We start from the raw sequence: 22136 nt of genomic DNA, 5'->3' as shown, positions 1-22136 counted from the left end.
GTACATGCCAAAGTCCAAAGCTGACTTTACAGAAATCACTGAGCCCAAGCACATTCAGAGAGTAAAACTTTAAACAGATTTAATGGTCATCAGATAGAAGTATCTTTGGTAAATTATTTTCTCTGTGACTTTTCTAAAGAAGAAATACCTCCTGATTCCAAAAGGACTGGGGAAATTGCTTCCACTGCTCTGTTGCAGTAGTGAGATAACAGGAACCATTGACGAGAAACTGGTGTGAGGTCACATAGACTTAGTGTCAATTAGTGAAAGGAAATGTTTTTCTCCCTTTGAAGTTGTAGCTAAAGTCATCCTGACTCTTCGTGAGGATCACCTGTACACAATGGCCTTTGAGGAACTCCTGGATGAATTTGGTGGCCTGGGGAAATTCCAGATCCTTCAGCTGTTTTTTTTTGTTTGTTTGTTTTGTTTTTGCGATACGCGGGCCTCTCACTGTTGTGGTCTCTCCCGTTGCAGAGCACAGGCTCCGGAGGCGCAGGCTCAGCGGCCATGGCTCATGGGCCCAGCCGCTCCGCGGCATGCGGGATCCTCCCGGACCGGGGCACGAACCCGCGTGCCCTGCATCGGCAGGCGGACTCCCAACCACTGCGCCACCAGGGAAGCCCCTTCAGCTGGTTTTAATTCTTCCTTCTCTCATGATAGTAGTTTGTCATCTACTATTGGAGAATTTCACTGCAGCCATTCCTGGTCATCGCTGCTGGGTCCACATCCTTGATAATGGCACTGTCTCTGATAATGACACTGGGACCCTCAGCCAAGACACCCTCCTGAGAATCTCCATCCCATTAGATTCTAGCTTGAAACCAGAGAAATGTCATCATTTCCTCCTCCCCCAGTGGCAGCTCCTTCACCTGAACGGGACCTTCCCCAACATGAGTGACCCGGACACGGAGCCCTGCGTGGACGGCTGGGTGTATGACCGAAGCTCCTTCTTCTCCACCGTTGTGACTGAGGTAAAGGCCCCATTTACCTCTTCTGAGTGCATGGTGTGGGTGTTTAAGGGTGACAGAGTAATGAACAAGCTTCTAGAATTTTTAGTCACTATTAGGTGCTCATTCTTTCAGCAAATATTAATTACTTCTTTACTGAATGCCAGACACCTATATATTTAATGGTTGCGGAGCACAGGCTCCAGATGTGCAGGCTCAGCGACCATGGCTCACGGGCCCAGCCTCTCCGCGGCATGTGGGATCCTCCCGGACCGGGGCACGAACCCGCGTGCCCTGCATCGGCAGGCGGACTCCCAACCACTGCGCCACCAGGGAAGCCCCTTCAGCTGGTTTTAATTCTTCCTTCTCTCATGATAGTAGTTTGTCATCTACTATTGGAGAATTTCACTGCAGCCATTCCTGGTCATCGCTGCTGGGTCCACATCCTTGATAATGGCACTGTCTCTGATAATGACACTGGGACCCTCAGCCAAGACACCCTCCTGAGAATCTCCATCCCATTAGATTCTAGCTTGAAACCAGAGAAATGTCATCATTTCCTCCTCCCCCAGTGGCAGCTCCTTCACCTGAACGGGACCTTCCCCAACATGAGTGACCCGGACACGGAGCCCTGCGTGGACGGCTGGGTGTATGACCGAAGCTCCTTCTTCTCCACCGTTGTGACTGAGGTAAAGGCCCCATTTACCTCTTCTGAGTGCATGGTGTGGGTGTTTAGAATAACACAAATAGGCACTATTCAAATACTCAGTTACTGAGTAGATAATGTAGCCATCTCTCTTTCATTCTTTTAGGAAAAGTGATTGCTTATCTCTTTAATTGCCAAGCACTTATAGCACAATTGATGACAGTGAAATCAACAAACTAGACATGAATTTTACTATCACAAAGCTTTAAATTTAATGTGAAGATTGATGGTTGGATAAGTACTTGATATAAATTGTGGAAAATTATTCTTGGTCATTTGCTCTCAACCTAGTTGCAAATTGCAACTATTTGTTAGTTGTCTTTTTTTAATTCCATGTCCTGGCTACTTTTCTGAGAAACAAATCGGAGTGCATTTCACTCTGGGTGTGAAATCTGGGAATCAGTGTTGAAAAAAACTTCAGTGTGGCTTCCGTGGTGGTGCAGTGGTTGAGAATCTGCCTGCTAATGCAGGGGACACGGGTTCGAGCCCTGGTCTGGGAGGATCGCACATGCCGCGGAGCAACTAGGCCCGTGAGCCACAACTACTGAGCCTGCGCGTCTGGAGCCTGTGCTCCGCAACAAGAGAGGCCGCGATAGTGAGAGGCCCACGCACCACGATGAAGAGTGGCCCGCGCTTGCCACAACTCGAGAAAGCCCTCGCACAGAAATGAAGACGCAACATAGCAAAAATAAATTAATTAATTAATAAACTCCTACCCCCAACATCTTCAAAAAAAACAACTTCAGTGTTTTCAATGTGTACCAATATTGAGGTCTACTGAGGTATGCAGTGCTAAGTGAATGTAATGATTGGCCCCAAGATAACCTAGGAGAGTTAGCTGAGGAATTCTAGAAAATATATGCTTAAGCTGAGACATGAATGATACAGATGAGTGGATGTAGTAAAGGAAGCCAGAGGGTGTGTTCACTGAGGGCTATTGGAGTCAGTGCACATTGAGGGATACAAGATGATGTGAAGCTCCTCTGTGCTGGTTTCCTCCTCTTCCAGTGGGACCTCGTATGTGATCATCAGTCACAGAAACCAGTGGTTCAATCCCGATTCATGGCTGGAATGCTGGTGTGGGGCCTCATATATGGCCATCTCTCAGACAGATGAGTGTCTCTAGCTCACTGCTGCCCTTCCTCTGTGGTGTTTTCACAGTTTATGATTAACTGTTTCATAAAGAAGTCTTTATTGAGCTCCCCCAGTATACAATTTAAACTGTTGTGGGTTGCCTTGGTTCCCAGGCAGCTATAGATGGAAATGCAGCATTAAACTCATTGTGATAAATGCCATTTTGTTGCCACAGAGCTCTCTGTACTGGAGACAGAAATGACCTCTTTAAGAGATCTGGGAACATTTCAGAACAGCATTTAGAGGCAAGTTGCCGTAAACTTCATTTATAAAGATGAGAAGGAGTTGCCAATGGGAAGTAAAAGGAATTCAGGCCTTTGCCATAGCTTCTATATTAAGTACCTTACAGACTCAGTGAGCTAAATGCTGTGGTTTTCTACATCAGTCATCATGCTGTGGTTACCCCACTGTAATTAGTATTCATTCTATAAAACCTGGTGCTTTGTTATTTGGTACTGAAGTTGAATTAAGACATGTTGTGGCTATAATCTGGATGTCTGATTCTGTAAAAAAAAAAAAAAAAAAAGCCTCGTTAGAGGTAATACTTGCAAACATGTAAGGTAATTAATCTGTAGACCCCTGGTGTTATAACTTGTGTGTGAGAGGTTTGGGTTATTCTGTGCCTGGCAGTAATCATTTGAAAGTAAGAGGACAACCATGGCAGCAATACATGCAAGTCTCCTGTAGGGGAAGTGAAAGGCTTAAAGTATCCCTTGTTGTCTGTAAGCCTAACATCATTTAATCCTACAGATGAAAATTGTGGACTCTGAATGTATCACCTCAGTGTAATTCATAAAAGATTTCAGGGTCAGAGTGCTCATATTGGCCAGTCTTCCAACAGAACCCTTTATGATGATTCACAATAAAATGCTGATTGATCTCTTTATATGGGCATAGGGTGATAGATATGTGTGGCTGTGTGTGGAAGTGGGTTATGACAGGTGATGAGTGTGGAAACTTAAGGAAAGAAGAGGGAGCCTTATAGCTAAGCTAAAGATTTTAAACTAAAAATAGGTTAAAAGTTCTGAACACCATCATGAAAAGGAAAAACAAAGTGGGATGATGTCAAACTAAAAAACTTCGCAAACCAAAGGAAATGATCAACAAAATGAAAAGGAAACCTACAGAATGAGAGAAAATATTTGAAAGTCATATAGCTGATAAAGAGTTACTATCCAAAATTTACAGGGAACTACTACAACCAATGGCAAAAATCCACAAATAACCTGACTTTTTAAATGGGCAAAGGAAATCAATAGGTATTTCTCCAAAGATCACATAGAAATAGTGAACAGGTATACAAAAAGATGCATAATATCTCTAATCATTAGAGAATTACAAATGAAAACAATGAGATGTACCCTTATGCCAGTTCAGAAGGCTAATATATCCAAAACACTGTTTTCAAGACCAATGTCAAGGGGCTTTGTCCTTATCTTTTTTTCCAGGAATTTTACTGTTTCAGGGTATTGTGTAAGTCTAATCCATTTTGAGTGAAATTTTTCAATTGTGTATATAGGGGTCAAACTTCATTCTTCTCTATGTGATTATACAGTTTTTTCAATACCATTACTGAAGACACTGTTATTGGCTTCTTTACCACATATGGTATCTGAAGACTTAATTTCTGGGATCATAATTCTTTTCTATTGGTTTATGGTCTATTTTAATGCCAGTACCATACTGTTTTATTACTATAGCTTTGTAGTATAGTTTGAAATCAAAAGTGTGATGCTTCTAGCTTGGATCTTCTTTGTGAGGATTGCTTTGACTATTTAGGGTCATTGGTTATTTCACATAAATTTTAGGATAGTTTTTCTATTTCTGTGAAAAATGTCATTAGAATTTTGAAAGAGATTGCACTGAATCTATAGATGGCTTTGCGTAGTATGGACATTGTAAAAATACTAATTTTTCTAATATGAACACGCGTCATCTTTCCATCTATTTGTGTCTTACGTTCTTTCATCAAAGTCTTATTTTCAGCATCCAGATCTTTCATCTCCTTGGTTAAAATTATACTTAATTATTTTATTGTTTTTGATTCTATAGTAAATGGGACTGTTTCTTTTTTTTTTTTTTAACATCTTTACTGGAGTATAATTGCTTTACAATGGTGTGTTATTTTCTGCTTTATAACCAAGTGAATCAGTTATACATATACATATGTCCCCATATCTCTTCCCTCTTGCATCTCCCTCCCTCCCACCCTCCCTATCACACCCCTCTAGGTGGTCACAAGGCACCAAGCTGATCTCCCTGTGCTATGCGGCTGCTTCCCACTAGCTATCTATTTTACATTTGGTAGTGTATATATGTCCATGTCACTCTTTCACTTTGCCCCAGCTTACCCGTCCCCCTCCCTGTATCCTCAAGTGGTTTCTCTAGTAGGTCTGTGGGGGCTGTTGTTTTATCAGCTTTTTCAGATACTTCTTTTATTTTTTTAACATCTTTATTGGAGTATAATTGCTTTACAATGGTGTGTTATTTTCTGCTTTATAACAAAGTGAATCAGTTATACATATACATATGTCCCCATATCTCCTCCCTCTTTCATCTCCCTCCCTCCCACCCTCCCTATCCCACCCCTCTAGGTGGTCACAAGGCACCCAGCTGATCTCCCTGTGCTATGTGGCTGCTTCCCACTAGCTATCTATTTTACATTTGGTAGTGTATATATGTCCATGTCACTCTTTCACTTTGCCCCAGCTTACCTTTCCCCCTCCCCATATCCTCAAGTCCATTCTTTAGTAGGTCTGCATCTTTATTCCCATCTTGTCCCTAGGTTCTTCAGGACCATTGTTTTTTTTTTTTTAGACTCCATATATATGTGTTAACATACGGTATTTGTTTCTCTCTTTCTGACTTACTTCACTCTGTATGACAGACTCTAGGTCCATCCACCTCACTACAAATAACCCAGTTTCGTTCCTTTTTATGGCTGAGTAATATTCCATTGTATATATGTGCCACGTCTTCTTTATCCATTCATCTGTTGATGGAAACTTTTGTTGCTTCCATGTCCTGGCTATTGTAAATAAAGCTGCAATGAACGTTTTGGTACATGACTATTTTTGAATTGTGGTTTTCTCAGGGTATATGCCCAGTAGTGGGATTGCTGGGTCACATGGTAGTTCTATTTTTAGTTTTCTAAGGAACGTCCATACTGTTCTCCATAGTGGCTGTATCAATTTACATTCCCACCAACAGTGCAAGAGGGTTCCCTTTTCTCCACACCCTCTTCAGCATTTATTGTTTCTAGATTTTTTGATGATGGCCATTCTGACTGGTGTGAGATATCTCATTGTAGTTTTGATTTGCATTTCTCTAATGATTAATGATTAGCATTCTTTCATGTGTCTGTTGGCAATCTGTACATCTTCTTTGGAGAAATGTCTATTTCTGCCCATTTTTGGATTAGGTTGTTTGTTTTTTTTAATGTTGAGCTGCATGAGCTGCTTCTAAATTTTGGAGATTTATCCTTTGTCAGTTACTTCATTTGCAAATATTTTCTCCCATTTTGAGGGTTGTCTTTTCATCTTGTTTATGGTTTACTTTGTTGTGCAAAAGATTTTAAGTTTAATTAGGTCCCATTTGTTTATTTTTGTTTTTATTTCCATTTCTCTAGGAGGTGGGTCAAAAAGGATCTTGCTGTGATTTATGTTATAGAGTGTTCTGCCTATGTTTTCCTCTAAGAGTTTGATGGTGTATGGCCTTATATTTAGGTCTTTAATCCATTTTGAGTTTATTTTTGTGTATGGTGTTAGGGAGTGTTCTAATTTCATTCTTTTACATGTAGCTGTCCAGTTTTCCAGCACGACTTACTGAAGAGGCTGTCTTTTCTCCACTGTATATTCCTGCCTCCTTTATCAAAGGTAAGGTGACCATATGTGCGTGGGTTAATCTCTGGGCTTTCTATCCTGTTCCATTGATCTATATTTCTGTTTTTGTGCCAGTACCATACTGTCTTGATTACTGTAGCTTTGTAGTATAGTCTGAAGTCAGGGACCATCACTCTGATACCAAAACCAGACAAAGATGTCACAAAGAAAGAAAACTACAGGCCAATATCACTGATGAACATAGATGCAAAAATCCTCAACAAAATACTAGCAAACAGAATCCAACAGCACATAAAGGATCATACACTATGACCAAGTGGGAATCCAGGAATCCAAGGATTCTTCAATATATGCAAATCAATCAGATACACCATATTAACAAACTGAAGGAGAAAAACCATATGATCATCTCAATAGATGCAGAGAAAGCTTTTGACAAAATTCAACATCCATTTATGATAAAAGCCCTCCAGAAAGTAGGCTTAGAGGGAAATTTTCTCAACATAATAAAGGCCATATATGACAAACCCACAGCCAACATCGTCCTCAATGGTGAAAAACTGAAACTATTTCCACTAAGATCAGGAACAAGACAAGGCTGCCCACTCTCACCATTATTATTCAACATAGTTTTGGAAATTTTAGCAACAGCAATCAGAGAAGAAAAAGAAAGAAAAGGAATCCAAATTGGAAAAGAAGTAAAGCTGTCACTGTTTGCAGATGACATGATATTATACAAAGAGAATCCTAAAGATGCTACCAGAAAACTACTAGAGCTAATTGATGAATTTGTTAAAGTAGCAGGATACAAAATTAATGCACAGAAATATCTTGCATTCCCATACACTAATGATGAAAAATCTGAAAGTGAAATTAAGAAAACACTCCCATTTACCACTGCAACAAAAAGAATAAAATATCTAGGAATAAACCTACCTAAGGAGACAAAAGACCTGTATGCAGAAAATTATAAGACACTGATAAAAGAAATTAAAGATGATACAAGTAGATGGAGAGATATACCATGTTCCTGGATTGGAAGAATCAACATTGTGAAAATGACTCTACTACCCAAAGCAATCCTCAGATTCAATGCAACCACTATCAAACTACCACTGGCATTTTTCACAGAACTAGAACAAAAATTTCACAATTTGTATGGAAACACAAAAGACCCCGAATAGCCAAAGCAATTTTGAGAAAGAAAAACCGAGCTGGAGGAATCAGATATTTCTTTGTTAGCATGTAGAAATGCATTTGATCTCTATATGTTAATTTTGTATCCTACAAAGTTACTGAATTTGTACATTAGTTCTAACAAATTTTTTTGGTTGAGTTGACAGGATTTTCTATGTACAAGTTCATATCATCTGCAAACAGAGAGGATGTAATTCCTCCTTTCCAGTATGGATACATTTTACGTCTTTTTCTCTCCTGGTAGCTCTGAGTAGGACTTCCAGGATTATGTTGATAGGAGAGGTGTGAGTGGGCACACTTTTTTCCCCTGAACATAGAGGGAAATATTTCAAAGTGTCACTGCTGTGTATGATGTTATCTGAAGACCTGTTGTATATCATCTTTATTATGTTCAGGTATGTTCCTTCTATACCCAGTTAATTGGGCACCTACATTTTTATCACAAGTATGTAGACATTAACAACACACTCTTGAACAAACATTCCACTGAAGAGGAAATTGAAAGAGGGTTTTAAAAATATCTGAGACAGGGCTTCCCTGGTGGTGCAGTGGTTGAGAGTCCGCCTGCCGATGCAGGGGACACGGGTTCGTGCCCCGGTCCGGGAGGATCCCGCATGCCGCGGAGTGGCTGGGCCCATGAGCCATGGCTGCTGAGCCTGCGCCTCTGGAGCCTGTGCTCTGCAACGGGAGAGGCCACAACAGTGAGAGGCCCGCGTACCGAAAAAAATATATATATATCTGAGACAAAGAAAAACAAAATCACAGCACACCATAATTTCTGAGATGTGGCAAGATACTAGTAAAAGTGAATTTTATAGTAACAAATGTCTATGTTAGAAAGAAAAACGATCTTAAATAAACAATCTAACTTTATACCTCAAAGAAGTAGAAAAAAGAACAAACTAAGCCCAAAGTTAGTAGAAGGAAGTTAACAATCAAGATTACAGCAGCATTAAATGCACCAACATTCGAATTATAGGGGTCCCAGAAGAAGAGAAAAAGAAAGGGACTGAGAAAATATTTGAAGAGATTATAGTTGAAAACTTCCCTAACATGGGAGAGGAAATAGTTAATCAAGTCCAGGAAGCACAGAGAGTCCCATACAGGATAAATCCAAGGAGAAACACGCCAAGACACATATTAATCAAACTATCAAAAATTAAGTACAAAGAAAAAATATTAAAAGCAGCAAGGGAAAAATAACAAATAACACACTAGGGAATCCCCATAAGGTTAACAGCTGATCTTTCAGCAGAAACTCTGAAAGCCAGAAGGGAGTGGCAGGACATATTTAAAGTGATGAAGGTAAAAAACCTACAGCCAAGACTACTCTACCCAGCAAGGATCTCATTCATATTTGACAGAGAAATTAAAACCTTTAGAGACAAGCAAAAGCTAAGAGAATTCAGCACCACCAAACCAGCTTTACAAAAAATGCTAAAGTAACTTCTCTAGGCAGGAAACACAGAGAAAGAAAAGACCTACAATAACAGACCCAAAACAAATAAGAAAATGGTAATAGGAACATATATATCGATAATTACCTTAAATATAAAAGAATTAAATGCTCCAACCAAAAGACATAGACTGGATGAATGGATACAGAAACAAGACCCATATATATGCTGTCTACAAGAGACCCACTTCAGACCTAGGGACACATACAGACTGAAAGTGAGGGGATGGAAAAAGATATTCCATGCAAATGGAAATCAAAAGAAAGCTGGACCAGCAATTCTCATAACAGACAAAATAGACTTGAAAACAAAGACTACTACACGTGACAAAGAAGGACACTACATAATGATCAAGGGATCAAACCAAGAAGAAGATATAACAATAGTAAAATTTGTGCACCCAACATACGAGCACCTTAATACCTAAGACAAAGACTAACAGCCAGAAAAGGGGAAATCGACAGTAACACCATGGTAGTAGGGGACTTTAACACCCCACTTTCAACAATGGACAGATCCTCCAAAATGAAAATAAATAAGGAAACACAAGCTTTAAATGATACATTAAACAAGATGGACTTAATTCATATTTATAGGACATTCTATCCAAAAACAACAGAATACACATTCTTCTCAAGTGCTCATGGAACATTCTCCAGGACAAATCATATCTTGGGTCACAAAATCAGGCATGGTAAATTTAAGAAAATTGAAATCATATCAAGTATCTTTTCTGACCACAACGCTATGAGACTAGATGTCAATTACAGGAAAAAAATCTGTAAAAAATACCAACACATGGAGGCTAAACAATACACTACTTAATAGCCAAGAGATCACTGAAGAAATCAAAGAGGAAATCAAAAAATACCTAGAAACAAATGACAATAAAACACGATGAGCCAAAACCTATGGGATGCAGCAAAAGCAGTTCTAAGAAGGAAGTTTATAGCAATACAATCCTACCTTAAGAAACAGAAACATCTCAGATAAACAACCTAATCTTACATCTAAGCAATTAGAGAAAGAAGAATAAATAAACCCCAAAATTAGCAGAAGAAAAGAAATCATAAAGATCAGATCAGAAATAAATGAAAAAGAAATGAAGCAAACGATAGCAAAGATCAATAAAACTAAAAGCTGGTTCTTTGAGAAGGTAAACAAAATTGATAAACCATTAGCCAGACTCATCAAGAAAAAAAAAGAAGACTCAAATCAACAGAATTAGAAATGAAAAAGGAGAAGTAACAACTGAAACCGCAGAAATACAAAGGATCATGAGAGATTACTGCAAGCAACTATTTGCCAATAAAATGGACAACCTGGAAGAAATGGACAAATTCTTAGAAAAGCACAATCTTCCGACACTGAACCAGGAAGAAATAGAAAATATAAACAGACCAATCACAAGCACTGAAATTGAGATTGTGATTAAATATCATCCAACAAACAAAAGCCCAGGACCAGATGGCTTCACAGGCGAATTCTACCAAACATTTAGAGAAGAGCTAACACCTATCCTTCTCAAACTCTTCCAAAATATAGCAGAGGGAGGAACACTACGAAACTCATTCTATGAGACCACCATCACCCTGATACCAAAACCAGACAAAGATGGCACAAAGAAAGAAAACTACAGGCCAATATCACTGATGAACTTAGATGCAAAAATCTTCAACAAAATACTAGCAAACAGAATCCAACAGCACATTAAAAGGATCATACGCCATGATCAAGTGGGGTTTATCCCAGGAATGCAAGGATTCTTCAATATACACAAATCAATCAATGTGATACATCATATTAACAAATTGAAGGATAAACACCATATGATCATTTCAGTAGATGCAGGAAAAGTTTTTAACAATATTCAACATCCATTTATCATAAAAACCCTCCAGAAAGTAGGCATAGAGGGAACTTACCTCAACATAATAAAGGCCACATATGACAAATCCACAGCCAACATCATTCTCAATGGTGAAAAACTGAAACCATTTCCACTAAGGTCAGGAACAAGACAAGGTCGCCCACTCTCACCACTATTATTCAACATAGTTTTGGAATTTTTAGCCACAGCAATCAGAGAGGAAAAAGAAATAAAAAGAACCCAAATTGGAAAAGAAGAAGTAAAGCTGTCACTGTTTGCAGATGACATGACACTATACGTAGAGAATCCTAAAGATGCTAGCATAAAACTACTAGAGCTATTCAATGAATTTGGTAAAGTTGCAGGATACAAAATTAATGCACAGAAATATTTTGCATTCCTTTACACTAATGATGGAAAATCTGAAAGAGAAATTAAGGAAACACTCCCATTTACCATTCCAACAAAAAGAATAAAATACCTAGGAATAAACCAACTTAAGGAGACAAAAGACCTGTATGCAGAAAACTACAAGATACTGATTAAAGAAATTAAAGATGATACAAACAGTTGGAGAGATATACCATGTGCTTGGATTGGAAGAATCAACATTGTGAAAATGACTATACTACCCAAAGCAATCTACAGATTTAATGCAATCCCTATCAAACTACCACTGGCATTTTTCACAGAACTAGAATAAAAAATTTCACAATTTGTATGGAAACACAAAAGACCCTGAATAGCCAAAGCAATCTTAAGAAAGAATAATGGAGCTGGAGGAATCAGGCTCCCTGACTTCAGACTATATTACAAAGCTACAGTAATCAAGAAAGTGTGGTACTGGCACAAAAACAGAAATATAGATCAATGGAACAGGATAGAGAGCCCAGAGTTAAACCCATACACATATGGTCACCTTAATTTTAATAAAGGAGGAAAGAATATACAATGGAGAAAAGACAGCCTCTTCAATAAGTGGTGCTGGGAAAACTGGACAGCTACATGTAAAAGAATGATATTAGAACATTCCCTAACACCATACACAAAAATAAACTCAAAATGGATTAAAGTTCTAAATGTAAGGCCAGACACTGTCCAACTCTTAGAGGAAAACATAGGCAGAACACTCTATGACATAAATCACACAAGATCCTTTTTGACCCACCTCTTAGAGAAATAGAAATAAAAACAAACAAACAAAAAATCCAAATGTGACCTAATGATACTTAAAAGCTTTTGGACATCAAAGGAAAACAAACAAGATGAAAAGGCAACCGTCAGAATGGGAGAAAATATTTGCAAATGAAGCAACTGACGAAGGATTAATCTCCAGAATTTACAAGCAGCTCATGCAGTTCAATATCAAAAGAACAAAAACCCAATCCAAAAATGGGCAGAATACCTACATACACATTTCTCCAAAGGAGATATACACGTGGCCCAGAAACATGTGAAAGAATGTTCAACATCATTAATCATTAGAGAAATGCAAATCAAAACTACAATGACATATCACCTCACACTGGTGAAAATAGCCATTATCAAAAAATCTACAAACAATAAATGCTGGAGAGGGTCTGGAGAAAAGGGAACCCTCTTGCACTGTTGGTGGGAATGTAAATTGACACAGCCACTATAGACAACAGTATGGAGGTTCCTTAAAAAACTAAAAATAGAACTACCATATGACCAAGCAACCCCCCTACTGGGCATATACCCTGAGAAAACAATAATTCAAAGAGTCAATCACCACAATGTTCATTGCAGCTCTATTTACAGTAGCCAGGACATGGAAGCAACCTAAGTGCCTATCAACAGATTAATGGATAAAGAAGGTGTGGCACATATATAAAATGGAATATTACTCAGCCATAAAAAGAAATGAAATTGAGTTATTTGTAGTGAGGTGGATGGACCTAGAGTCTGTCATACAGAGTGCACTAAGTCAGAAAGAGGAAAACAAATACCGTATGCTAACACATATATATGGAATGTAAAAAAAAAGAAAAAGAAAAAGAAAAAAAAGGGTCAGAAGAACCTAGGGGCAAGACAGGAATAAAGACACAGACCTACTAGAGAATGGACTTGAGGACACAGGGAGGGGAAGGGTAAGATGGGACAAAGTGAGAGGTGACATGGACGTATATACACTACCAAATGTAAAATAGATAGCTAGTGGGAAGCAGCCGCATAGCACAGGGAGATCAGCTTGGTGCTATGTGACCACCTAGAGGGGTGGGATAGGGAGGGTGGGAGGAAGGGAGATGCAAGAGGGAAGAGATATGGAGATATATGTATATGTATAATGGATTCACTTTGTTATAAAGCAGAAACCAACACACCGTTGTAAAGCAGTTATATTCCAATAAAGATGTTAAAAAAAAAAGAATCTAAGGACAGAACAGGATTGAAGATGCAGACATAGAGAATGGACTTGAGGACATGAGGAGAGGGAAGGGTAAGCTGGGACAATGTGAGAGAGTGACATGGACATATGTACCCTACCAAATGTAAAATAGATAACTAGTGGGAAGCAGCTGCAATGCACAGGGAGATCATCTCAGTGCTTTGTGACCACCTAGATGGGTGAGATAGGGACAATGGGAGGGAGACGCAAGAAGGAGGAGATTTGGGGATATATGTATACATAAAGCTGATTCACTTTGTTATACAGCAGAAACTAACACACCATTGTAAAGCAATTATACTCCAATAAAGTTGTTAAAATGAAAGGACTGTTACAAGAGACAAAGAAGGACAGTACATAATGATCAAGGCATCAGTCCAAGAATAAGTTATGACAATTATAAATACATATGCACCCAACATAGGAGCAAGTCAATGTATAAGGCAAATGCCACAGCAATCAGAGAAGAAAAAGAAATAAAAGGAATCCACATTGGAAAGAAAGAATTAAAACTGTCAGTGTTTGCAGATGACATGAAACTATACATAGAACATCCTAAAGGTGCTACCAGAAAACTACTAGAGGTCACCAATGAATTCAGTAAATTTGCAGGATACAAAATTAATACAGAGAAATCTCTTGCATTCGTATACACTAACAATGAAAGATCAGAAAGAGAAATGAAGGAAACAATCCCATTTACCATTGCATCAAAAAGAATAAATTACCTAGAAATAAACCTAATTAAGGAGGCAAAATACCTGTACTCTGAAAACTGTAAGTCGCTGATGAAAGAAATTGGAGATGACATAAACAGATGGAAAGATATATGAAAGTTCTTGTACTGGAAGAATCAATATTGTCAAAATGACTATACTACCCAAGGCAATCTACAGACTCAATGCAATCCCTGTCAAATTATCAATAGTATTTTTCACAGAACTAGAACAAAAAAATCTTAAAATTTGTATGGATACACAAAAGACCACCAATAGCCAAAGCAATCTTGAGAAAGAAAAACGGAGCTGGAAGAATCAGACTCCCTGACTTCAGACTACACTACAGATGTACAATAATCAAAACAGTATGGTATTGGCACAAAAACAGAAATAGAGATCAAGGGAACAGGATAGAAAGCCCAGAAGTAAACCTACGCACCTATAGTCAATTAATCTATGACAAAGGAATCAAGAATATACAATGAAGAAAAGATAGTCTCTTCAATAAGTGGTGCTTGGAAAACTGGACAGCTCCATGTAAAAAAATGAAATTAGAACGTTCTCTAACACCTTACACAAAAATAAACTCAAAATGGATTAAAGACCTAAATGTAAGATCAGATACAATAAAACTCCTAGAAGAAAACATAGAACACTCTTTGACATAAATCACAGCAATATTTTTTGGATCCACCTCCTAGAGTAATGAAAATAAAAACAAAAATAAACAAATAGGATCTAATTAAACTGAAAAGCTTTTGCACAGCAAAGGAAACCATAAAAACAAACAAACAAAAAATCCGAAAAGACAACTCACAGAATGGAAGAAAATATTTGCAAATGAAGCGAACAAGAGATTAATCTCCAAAATATACAAACAGCTCATGTGGCTCAATATCAAAAAAGAAAAACAGGGCTTCCCTGGTGGCGCTGTGGTTGAGAGTCCACCTGCCGATGCAGGGGACACGGGTTCGTGCCCCGGTCCGGGAAGATCCCACATGCCGTGGAGTGGCTGGGCCCGTGAGCCATGGCCGCTGAGCCTGCGTGTCCGGAGCCTGTGCTCCACAACGGGAGAGGCCACAACAGTGAGAGGCCCGTGTACAGCAAAAAACAAACAAACAAAAAAAAACAAACAACCCAATCAAAAAGTTGGCAAAAGATCTAAATAGACATTTCTCCAAAGAAGACATACAGATGGCCAAAAACACATGAAAAGATGTACAACATCACTAATTATTAGATAAATGCAAACTACAATGAGATTTACAATAGCCAGGACATGGAAGCAACCTAAATGTCCATCAACAGAGGAATGGGTAAAGAAGATGTGGTACATATATACGGTGGAATATTACTCAGCTGTAAGAAAGAATGAAATAATGCCATTTGCAGCAACATGGATGTATACCTGGAGATTGTCATACTAAGTAAGTCAGAAAGAGAAAGACAAATATAATATGATATCTCTTATATGCAGAATCTTTTAAAAAATGATACAAATGAACTTATTTACAAAACAGAAACAGTTTCACAGACTTAGAAAACAAACTTATGGTTACCAAAGGGGAAAGGTGGGGGGAGGGATAAATTGGGAATTTGGGATTGACATTTACACACTGCTATATTTAAAATAGATAACCAACAAGGACCTACTGTATAGCACAGGGAACTTTGCCCAGTATTCTGTAATAACCTAAATGGGAAAAGAATTTGAAAAAGGATAGATACATGTATATGTATAACTGAATCACTTTACTGTACACCTGAAACTAACACAACATTGTTAATCCACTATACTCCAATATAAAGTAAAAATTAAATACATTTGTAGGAAAATAATAAAGTCAAATTAATTGCCAAAAAAGAATTAATTAGTCATAAAAAGGAATGAAAGAATGGCATATGTTACAACATAGATGAAACTTGAAAACATTATGTTAAATGAAAAAAAAACCAGAAAGAAGCCAGATACAAAGGCCCACATATTTTATAATGTGATTTCTATAAAATACATAAATTAGGCAAATCCCTAGAGACAGATGTAGATTAGTGGTTGCTAAGAGTTAGGGGTAAAGTGGGGAATGGGGTGTGACTCCTCATGGGTACAGGTTTCTTTTGTGGTGACAAAAATCTTCTGTAATGAGAGCGTAGTCATGGATGCACAAATGTGAACAAATAAAATGCATGTAAGTGTATATTTTAAAGAGAATTATGTGTTATATGAATTATACCACAATAAGGCTTCCAAAAAATTTTAATGGAAGATTTAGTGCTAACAAAGGTGACATTTTTCCTATATTGCTCTTCAGTTCTTCCATAGCACATTGTGCATTTGCCATATATATGTTTTATAGTATCAGATTGTAGTTATTTACATACCTCTCCCTTACTCACCATAGTGTTACACTTAAAGACCTTGTCTAACACAATGCTATATTCCTAGAACAGAACAGGTCCTCACAAATGTTATCCGAATGAATCTATAAGCCTGTAAAAAATAAACTTCTCTATGCACTTACCACTGACTTAGCCCTCTGCCCTCCATCACTACCCACCCTGACCTCATTTTGAGTAATTTATTTTCAATGTGAAATCATGGTTTGATTTGACTTTAGGCAGAATAATGTCATTTACCAAAAGAAAAATATTGTATCATATTTCACTTGCTTTAAATGAACTCAGGACTATTTTCATTAACTCTTTTAATCAAAAGTCAGTACTAAAAAGCAAAGCACTTACTTTCAGTACTTTTCACAGAAAAACAAAACACGTTTCACTTTCGAGTCTGACAAATGACATGTTCTGAAAGGGACTGCAAACCATGTAGCAGGTTTATTTTATTTTATTTACAGATGTGTAGCTCAAAGTCCAGTGTCACTTTGGGACACTGCTGACAAAAAGAATTTTCACAAAGTAGACCTTTAAACAGTTTTGTCAATTGCTGGAAGCATCTCAGCAAAATATTTCTCTGTGACTTTAAAGAAGACAGTTACCGATCTGATCCCCAAACAAGTTGGAGAAATAGCTTCCATGGCCTTGCTGTGAAGGTGAGACGGAGCCCATTGAGCTAACACTGAGATCAGGATCAATACACACTTAGTGTGTGACATAGTGAAAGGAAGCTTTGAAAGGAAACTTTTTCTCCCTTTGAACTTCTCTAAATAGTCATTTTGCCTCCCCTTGGGGATCACTGCTCAGCTCAATGGCCTTTCAGGACCTCCTGGATCAAGTTGGAGGCCTGGGGAGATTCCAGATCCTTCAGATGGTTTTCCTTTGTATCTCCAGCCTCATAGTGTACCCTCATATTCTACTGGAGAACTTCACTGCAGCTGTTCCTGGTCATCGCTGCTGGGTTCACATCCTTGACAATGACACTGACTCTGCTAATGGCACTGGGACCCTCAGCCAAGACACCCTCCTGAGAATCTCCATCCCACTGGACTCAAACCTGAGGCCAGAGAAGTGTCGTCGCTTCCTCCTCCCCCAGTGGCAGCTCCTTCACCTGAACGGGACCTTCCCCAACATGAGTGACCCGGACACGGAGCCCTGCGTGGACGGCTGGGTGTATGACCGAAGCTCCTTCTTCTCCACCGTCGTGACTGAGGTAAAGGCCCCATTTACCTCTTCTGAGTGCATGGTGTGGGTGTTTAAGGGTGACAGAGTAATGAACAAGCTTCTAGAATTTTTAGTCACTATTAGGTGCTCATTCTTTCAGCAAATATTAATTACTTCTTTACTGAATGCCAGACACCTATATATTTAATGAGTCTAATGAACTCAAAAATAGATAAGACCTTGCTATTATATGGCTTTTATTATTTAAAAGGCCAAAGGTTAAGCAAGTAATTTATGTGATGTGTTTAAAAGGTCAGTAATGCTCAGCCTGGCTTGAAAATGAGAAATATCAGGGATATTGATCAAAACCTCCAAGCGCTGTACCCCAGAGCAACCATGTGAGAAGATCTGTAATGAAATTCTGGCATCAGTAAATTTTTAAATCTCCTCAAATGATTGCACTCTGTGGCCATGTTTGAGGATCACTTATTATGGAATTTAAAAAGGCATCAATATAACCAACAGGTTTAAGCTGATACCTGAATGATAAAAGTCAACTAAAGTAAAAAAGGAAGCTGGAGAGGAAAAAAGGGCTGAAACAAAGAAACGTGTAAATCATTTAAACTGTTTCAATCAGGTTTCCACTGAGGGGTTATAAGTTGTGGAGCTCTCCTTTGTTGGTTTCCTTCTCTTCCAGTGGGACCTGGTATGTGAATCTCAGTCACTAAAATCAATGGCCAAATTCTTATTCATGGCTGGAATGCTGGTGGGAAGCATCATATATGGCCATTTATCAGACAGGTGAGTGTCTCTGGATCACAGCTCTCTTTACTCATGTATTTTCATGAACTCATGAATCATTCTTCCATTAAGCAACACTTATGATTACTGTAGCTTTGTAGTATAGTCTGAAGTCAGGGAGCCTGATTCCTCCAGCTCCATTTTTCGTTCTCAAGATTGCCTTGGCTATTCGGGGTCTTTTGCATTTCCATACAAATTGTGAAATTTTTTATTCTAGTTCTGTGAAAAATGCCAGTGGTAGTTTGATAGGGCTTGCATTGAATCTGTAGATTGCTTTGGGTAGTAGAGTCATTTTCACAATGTTGATTTTTCCAATTCAAGAACATGGTATATCTCTCCATCTATTTATACCATCTTTAATTTCTTTCATCAGTGTCTTATAATTTTCTGCATACAGGTCTTTTGTCTCCTTAGGTAGGTTTATTCCTAGATATTTTATTCTTTTTGTTGCAATGGTAAATGGCAGTGTTTTCTTAATTTCAGTTTCAGATTTTTCATCATTAGTGTATAGGAATGCCAGAGATTTCTGTGCATTAATTTTGTATCCTGCAACTTTACCAAATTCATTGATTAGCTCTAGTAGTTTTCTGCTAGCATCTTTAGGATTCTCTATGTATAGTATCATGTCAGTGTGATACTGGCACAAAAACAGAAATATAGATCAATGGAACAGGATAGAAAGCCCAGAGATAAACCCACGCACCTATGGTCACCTTATCTTTGATAAAGGAGGCAAGAATATACAGTGGAGAAAAGACAGCCTCTTCAATAAGTGATGCTGGGGAAACTGGACTTTTACATACGGTAAAAGTATGAAATTAGAACACTCCCTAACACCATACACAAAAATAAACTCAAAATGGATTAAAGCCCTAAATGTAAGGCCAGACACTATCAAACTCTTGGAGGAAAACATAGGCAGAACATGCTATGACATAAATCACAGCAAGATCCTTCTTGACCCATCTCCTAGAGAAATGGAAATAAAAACAAAAATAAACAAATGGGACCTAATGAAACTTCAAAGCTTTTGCACAGCAAAGGAAACCATAAACAAGACCAAAAGACAACCCTCAGAATGGGAGAAAATATTTGCAAATGAAGCAACTGACAAAGGATTAATCTCCAAAATTTACAAGCAGCTCATGCAGCTCAATATCAAAAAAACAACCCAATCCAAAAATGGGCAGAAGACCTAAATAGACATTTCTCCAAAGAAGATATACAGATTGCCAACAAACACATGAAAGAATGCTCAACATCATTAATCATTAGAGAAATGCAAATCAAAACTACAATGAGATATCATCTCACACCAGTCAGACTGGCCATTGTCAAAAAATCTAGAAACAATAAATGCTGGAGAGGGTGTGGAGAAAAGGGAACCCTCTTGCACTGTAAATTGATACAGCCACTATGGAGAACAGTATGGATGTTCCTTAAAAAACTAAAAATAGAACTACCATGGGACCCAGCAATCCCACTACTGGGCATATACCCTGAGAAAACCATAATTCAAAAAGAGTCATGTATCCCAATGTTCATTGCAGCTCCATTTACAATAGCCAGGACATGGAAGCAACCTAAGTGTCCATCAACAGATGAATGGATAAAGAATATGTGGCACATATATACAATGGAATATTACTCTGGCATAAAAAGAAACGAAATTGAGTTATTTGTAGTGAGGTGGATGGACATAGAGTCTGTCATACAAAGTGAAGTAAGTCAGAAAGAGAAAAACAAATACCGTATGCTAACACATATATATGGAATCTAAGAGAAAAACAAAAGGTCATGAAGAAACTAGGGGTAAGACGGGAATAAAGACACAGACATACTAGAGAATGGACTTGAGGATATGGGGGGTGGGGACGGGTAAGCTGGTACAAAGTGAAAGAGTGGCATGGACATATATACACTACAAACGTAAAACAGATAGCTAGTGGGAAGCAGCCACATAGCACAGGGAGATCAGCTGGGTGCCTTGTGACCACCTAGAGGGGTGGGATAGGGAGGGTAGGAGGGAGGGAGATGCAAGAGGGAAGAGATATGGGAACATATGTATAGGTATAACTGATTCACTTTGTTATAAAGCAGAAACTAACACACCATTGTAAAGCAATTGTACTCCAATAAAGATGTTAAAAAAAAAAAGAAACACTTATGGCAAATTACACTGCCCTGGGGCTTCCTTGCTCCCCAGGGATCTAGAAACACAAACAAATGGAGAATTACAGTCCATGTGGTGAGGGCTATTTTATCAGCTGTGAGCACTGTGTATGGGATACAGAAACAACATCTCCATCAGACATGGGAGCATTTTAGGATGAGGTTTGGAACAGAGGTGCCACAACATGTGGTTTATAAAGACGAGAAAGAGGTACCTATGGGAACAGAGAGGAAGATGTTTCCCATCATGAGATTCAACCTGTTCAATGATACAATATGGAAAACAGTGTTGCATGCCTTAGCTAGGGGGCCGTGTTCAGTCCCTCTTACCTGGATGCTTGTGGATTTTCAGAGCATGGTCATCATGTCCCTGTTTCTCAAGTGTGATGGGTAGACATTCCTAAGAAACCTGTGTTATACATAGCAAAGTGTCTTGGTGGTGTATTTCGGTGACCTTGATTTTTATTTTTGCTGAAACATTACTTTAAAGGTAAATTTTTCAACCATGTAGGGAATTAATCTAATGACAACTTCTGTCACCATTTGTGGTATTAGAAATTGGAATACCCTGTGCCTGACCATACCACTTCTGAATTAGACAGCCAACCTTTGCCACCACCCAAGCCTGTCTCCTCTAAAGGGTATGGGGAATTAAGATGCCCCTTACCACTACTAGCATAATGCCATCTGTTATCTCAGGTGAAAACTGTGAATTCTGAATTTATGACCTTATAAAAGGTACCTTATAAAAGTTTTCAGAGTCAGAATGTTCATTTCTAACAGTTCTATAACACAGAACTACTCATCTTGCAGAAATAAAAATAAAACAATATATCTATGCTGATGGATTTTTGAAAAAGCTTCCAAGACCATTCAATGGGTAAAATATGGCCCATTTAACAAATGGTGCTGTGACAATTGGATATCCACATGCAAAAGAATGTGAATAAACCTAAAACCATAATAAATATTAACACAAAATGGATTAGCAACTTAAATATAAGATCTAAAACTATAAAACTCAGGAAAAAACAGGTGTAAATCTACATGACTTTGGGTTTGGCAATGTATTCTTAGGTATAATACCAAAAGCCTGAGTAACAAAAGAAAATATATATAGATAGGACTTCATCAAAATTAAAAACTTTTGCACATCAAAAGACATTATCAAGAAAGTGAAAAGATAACCTATCTGATGGGAGAAAATATTTGTAAATCATATATAAAGAATAGATAGGCAAATAGACCAATGGAATAGGGTTTAATATCTAGACTATACAAAGAACTCCTACAACTCAATAACAAAAAGACAAAAAACTCAATTTT

At 38.2% G+C, this 22136-nt stretch overlaps 2 protein-coding genes across 3 annotated transcripts in view; both read left to right on the top strand.

The window, feature by feature from the left end:
• Positions 1-340: 340 nt before the first annotated feature.
• On the top strand, positions 341-2769 carry LOC103071859 (solute carrier family 22 member 24-like). The gene is made up of 4 exons (XM_007462209.1): positions 341-412; positions 855-1020; positions 1326-1636; positions 2662-2769. Exons 1-4 carry the CDS (start codon positions 341-343, stop codon positions 2767-2769), a joined length of 657 nt encoding a protein of 218 aa, XP_007462271.1.
• Positions 2770-17447: 14678 nt separating this feature from the next.
• LOC103068640 (solute carrier family 22 member 9) overlaps positions 17448-22136 on the top strand; it is a 40546-nt gene continuing 35857 nt past the window's right edge. Inside the window, exons 1-2 of one of the 2 annotated variants that reach the window (XM_007462107.1) lie at positions 17448-17886; positions 18535-18638. In XM_007462107.1, coding sequence (XP_007462169.1) covers positions 17485-17886; positions 18535-18638 — 506 coding nt within the window. In that variant the 5' untranslated portion in view covers positions 17448-17484. The remainder of the gene's footprint in view (positions 17887-18534; positions 18639-22136) is intronic. The other variant, XM_007462108.1, reaches the window with a different exon arrangement.

Source organism: Lipotes vexillifer, unplaced genomic scaffold, assembly GCF_000442215.2.
Source record: "Lipotes vexillifer unplaced genomic scaffold, Lipotes_vexillifer_v1.1 scaffold1129, whole genome shotgun sequence".
Classification (NCBI taxonomy): Eukaryota; Metazoa; Chordata; class Mammalia; order Artiodactyla; family Lipotidae; genus Lipotes; species Lipotes vexillifer.
The sequence above is the reverse complement of the archived record's forward strand: the minus strand, read 5'-3'. Positions and strand labels throughout refer to the sequence as shown.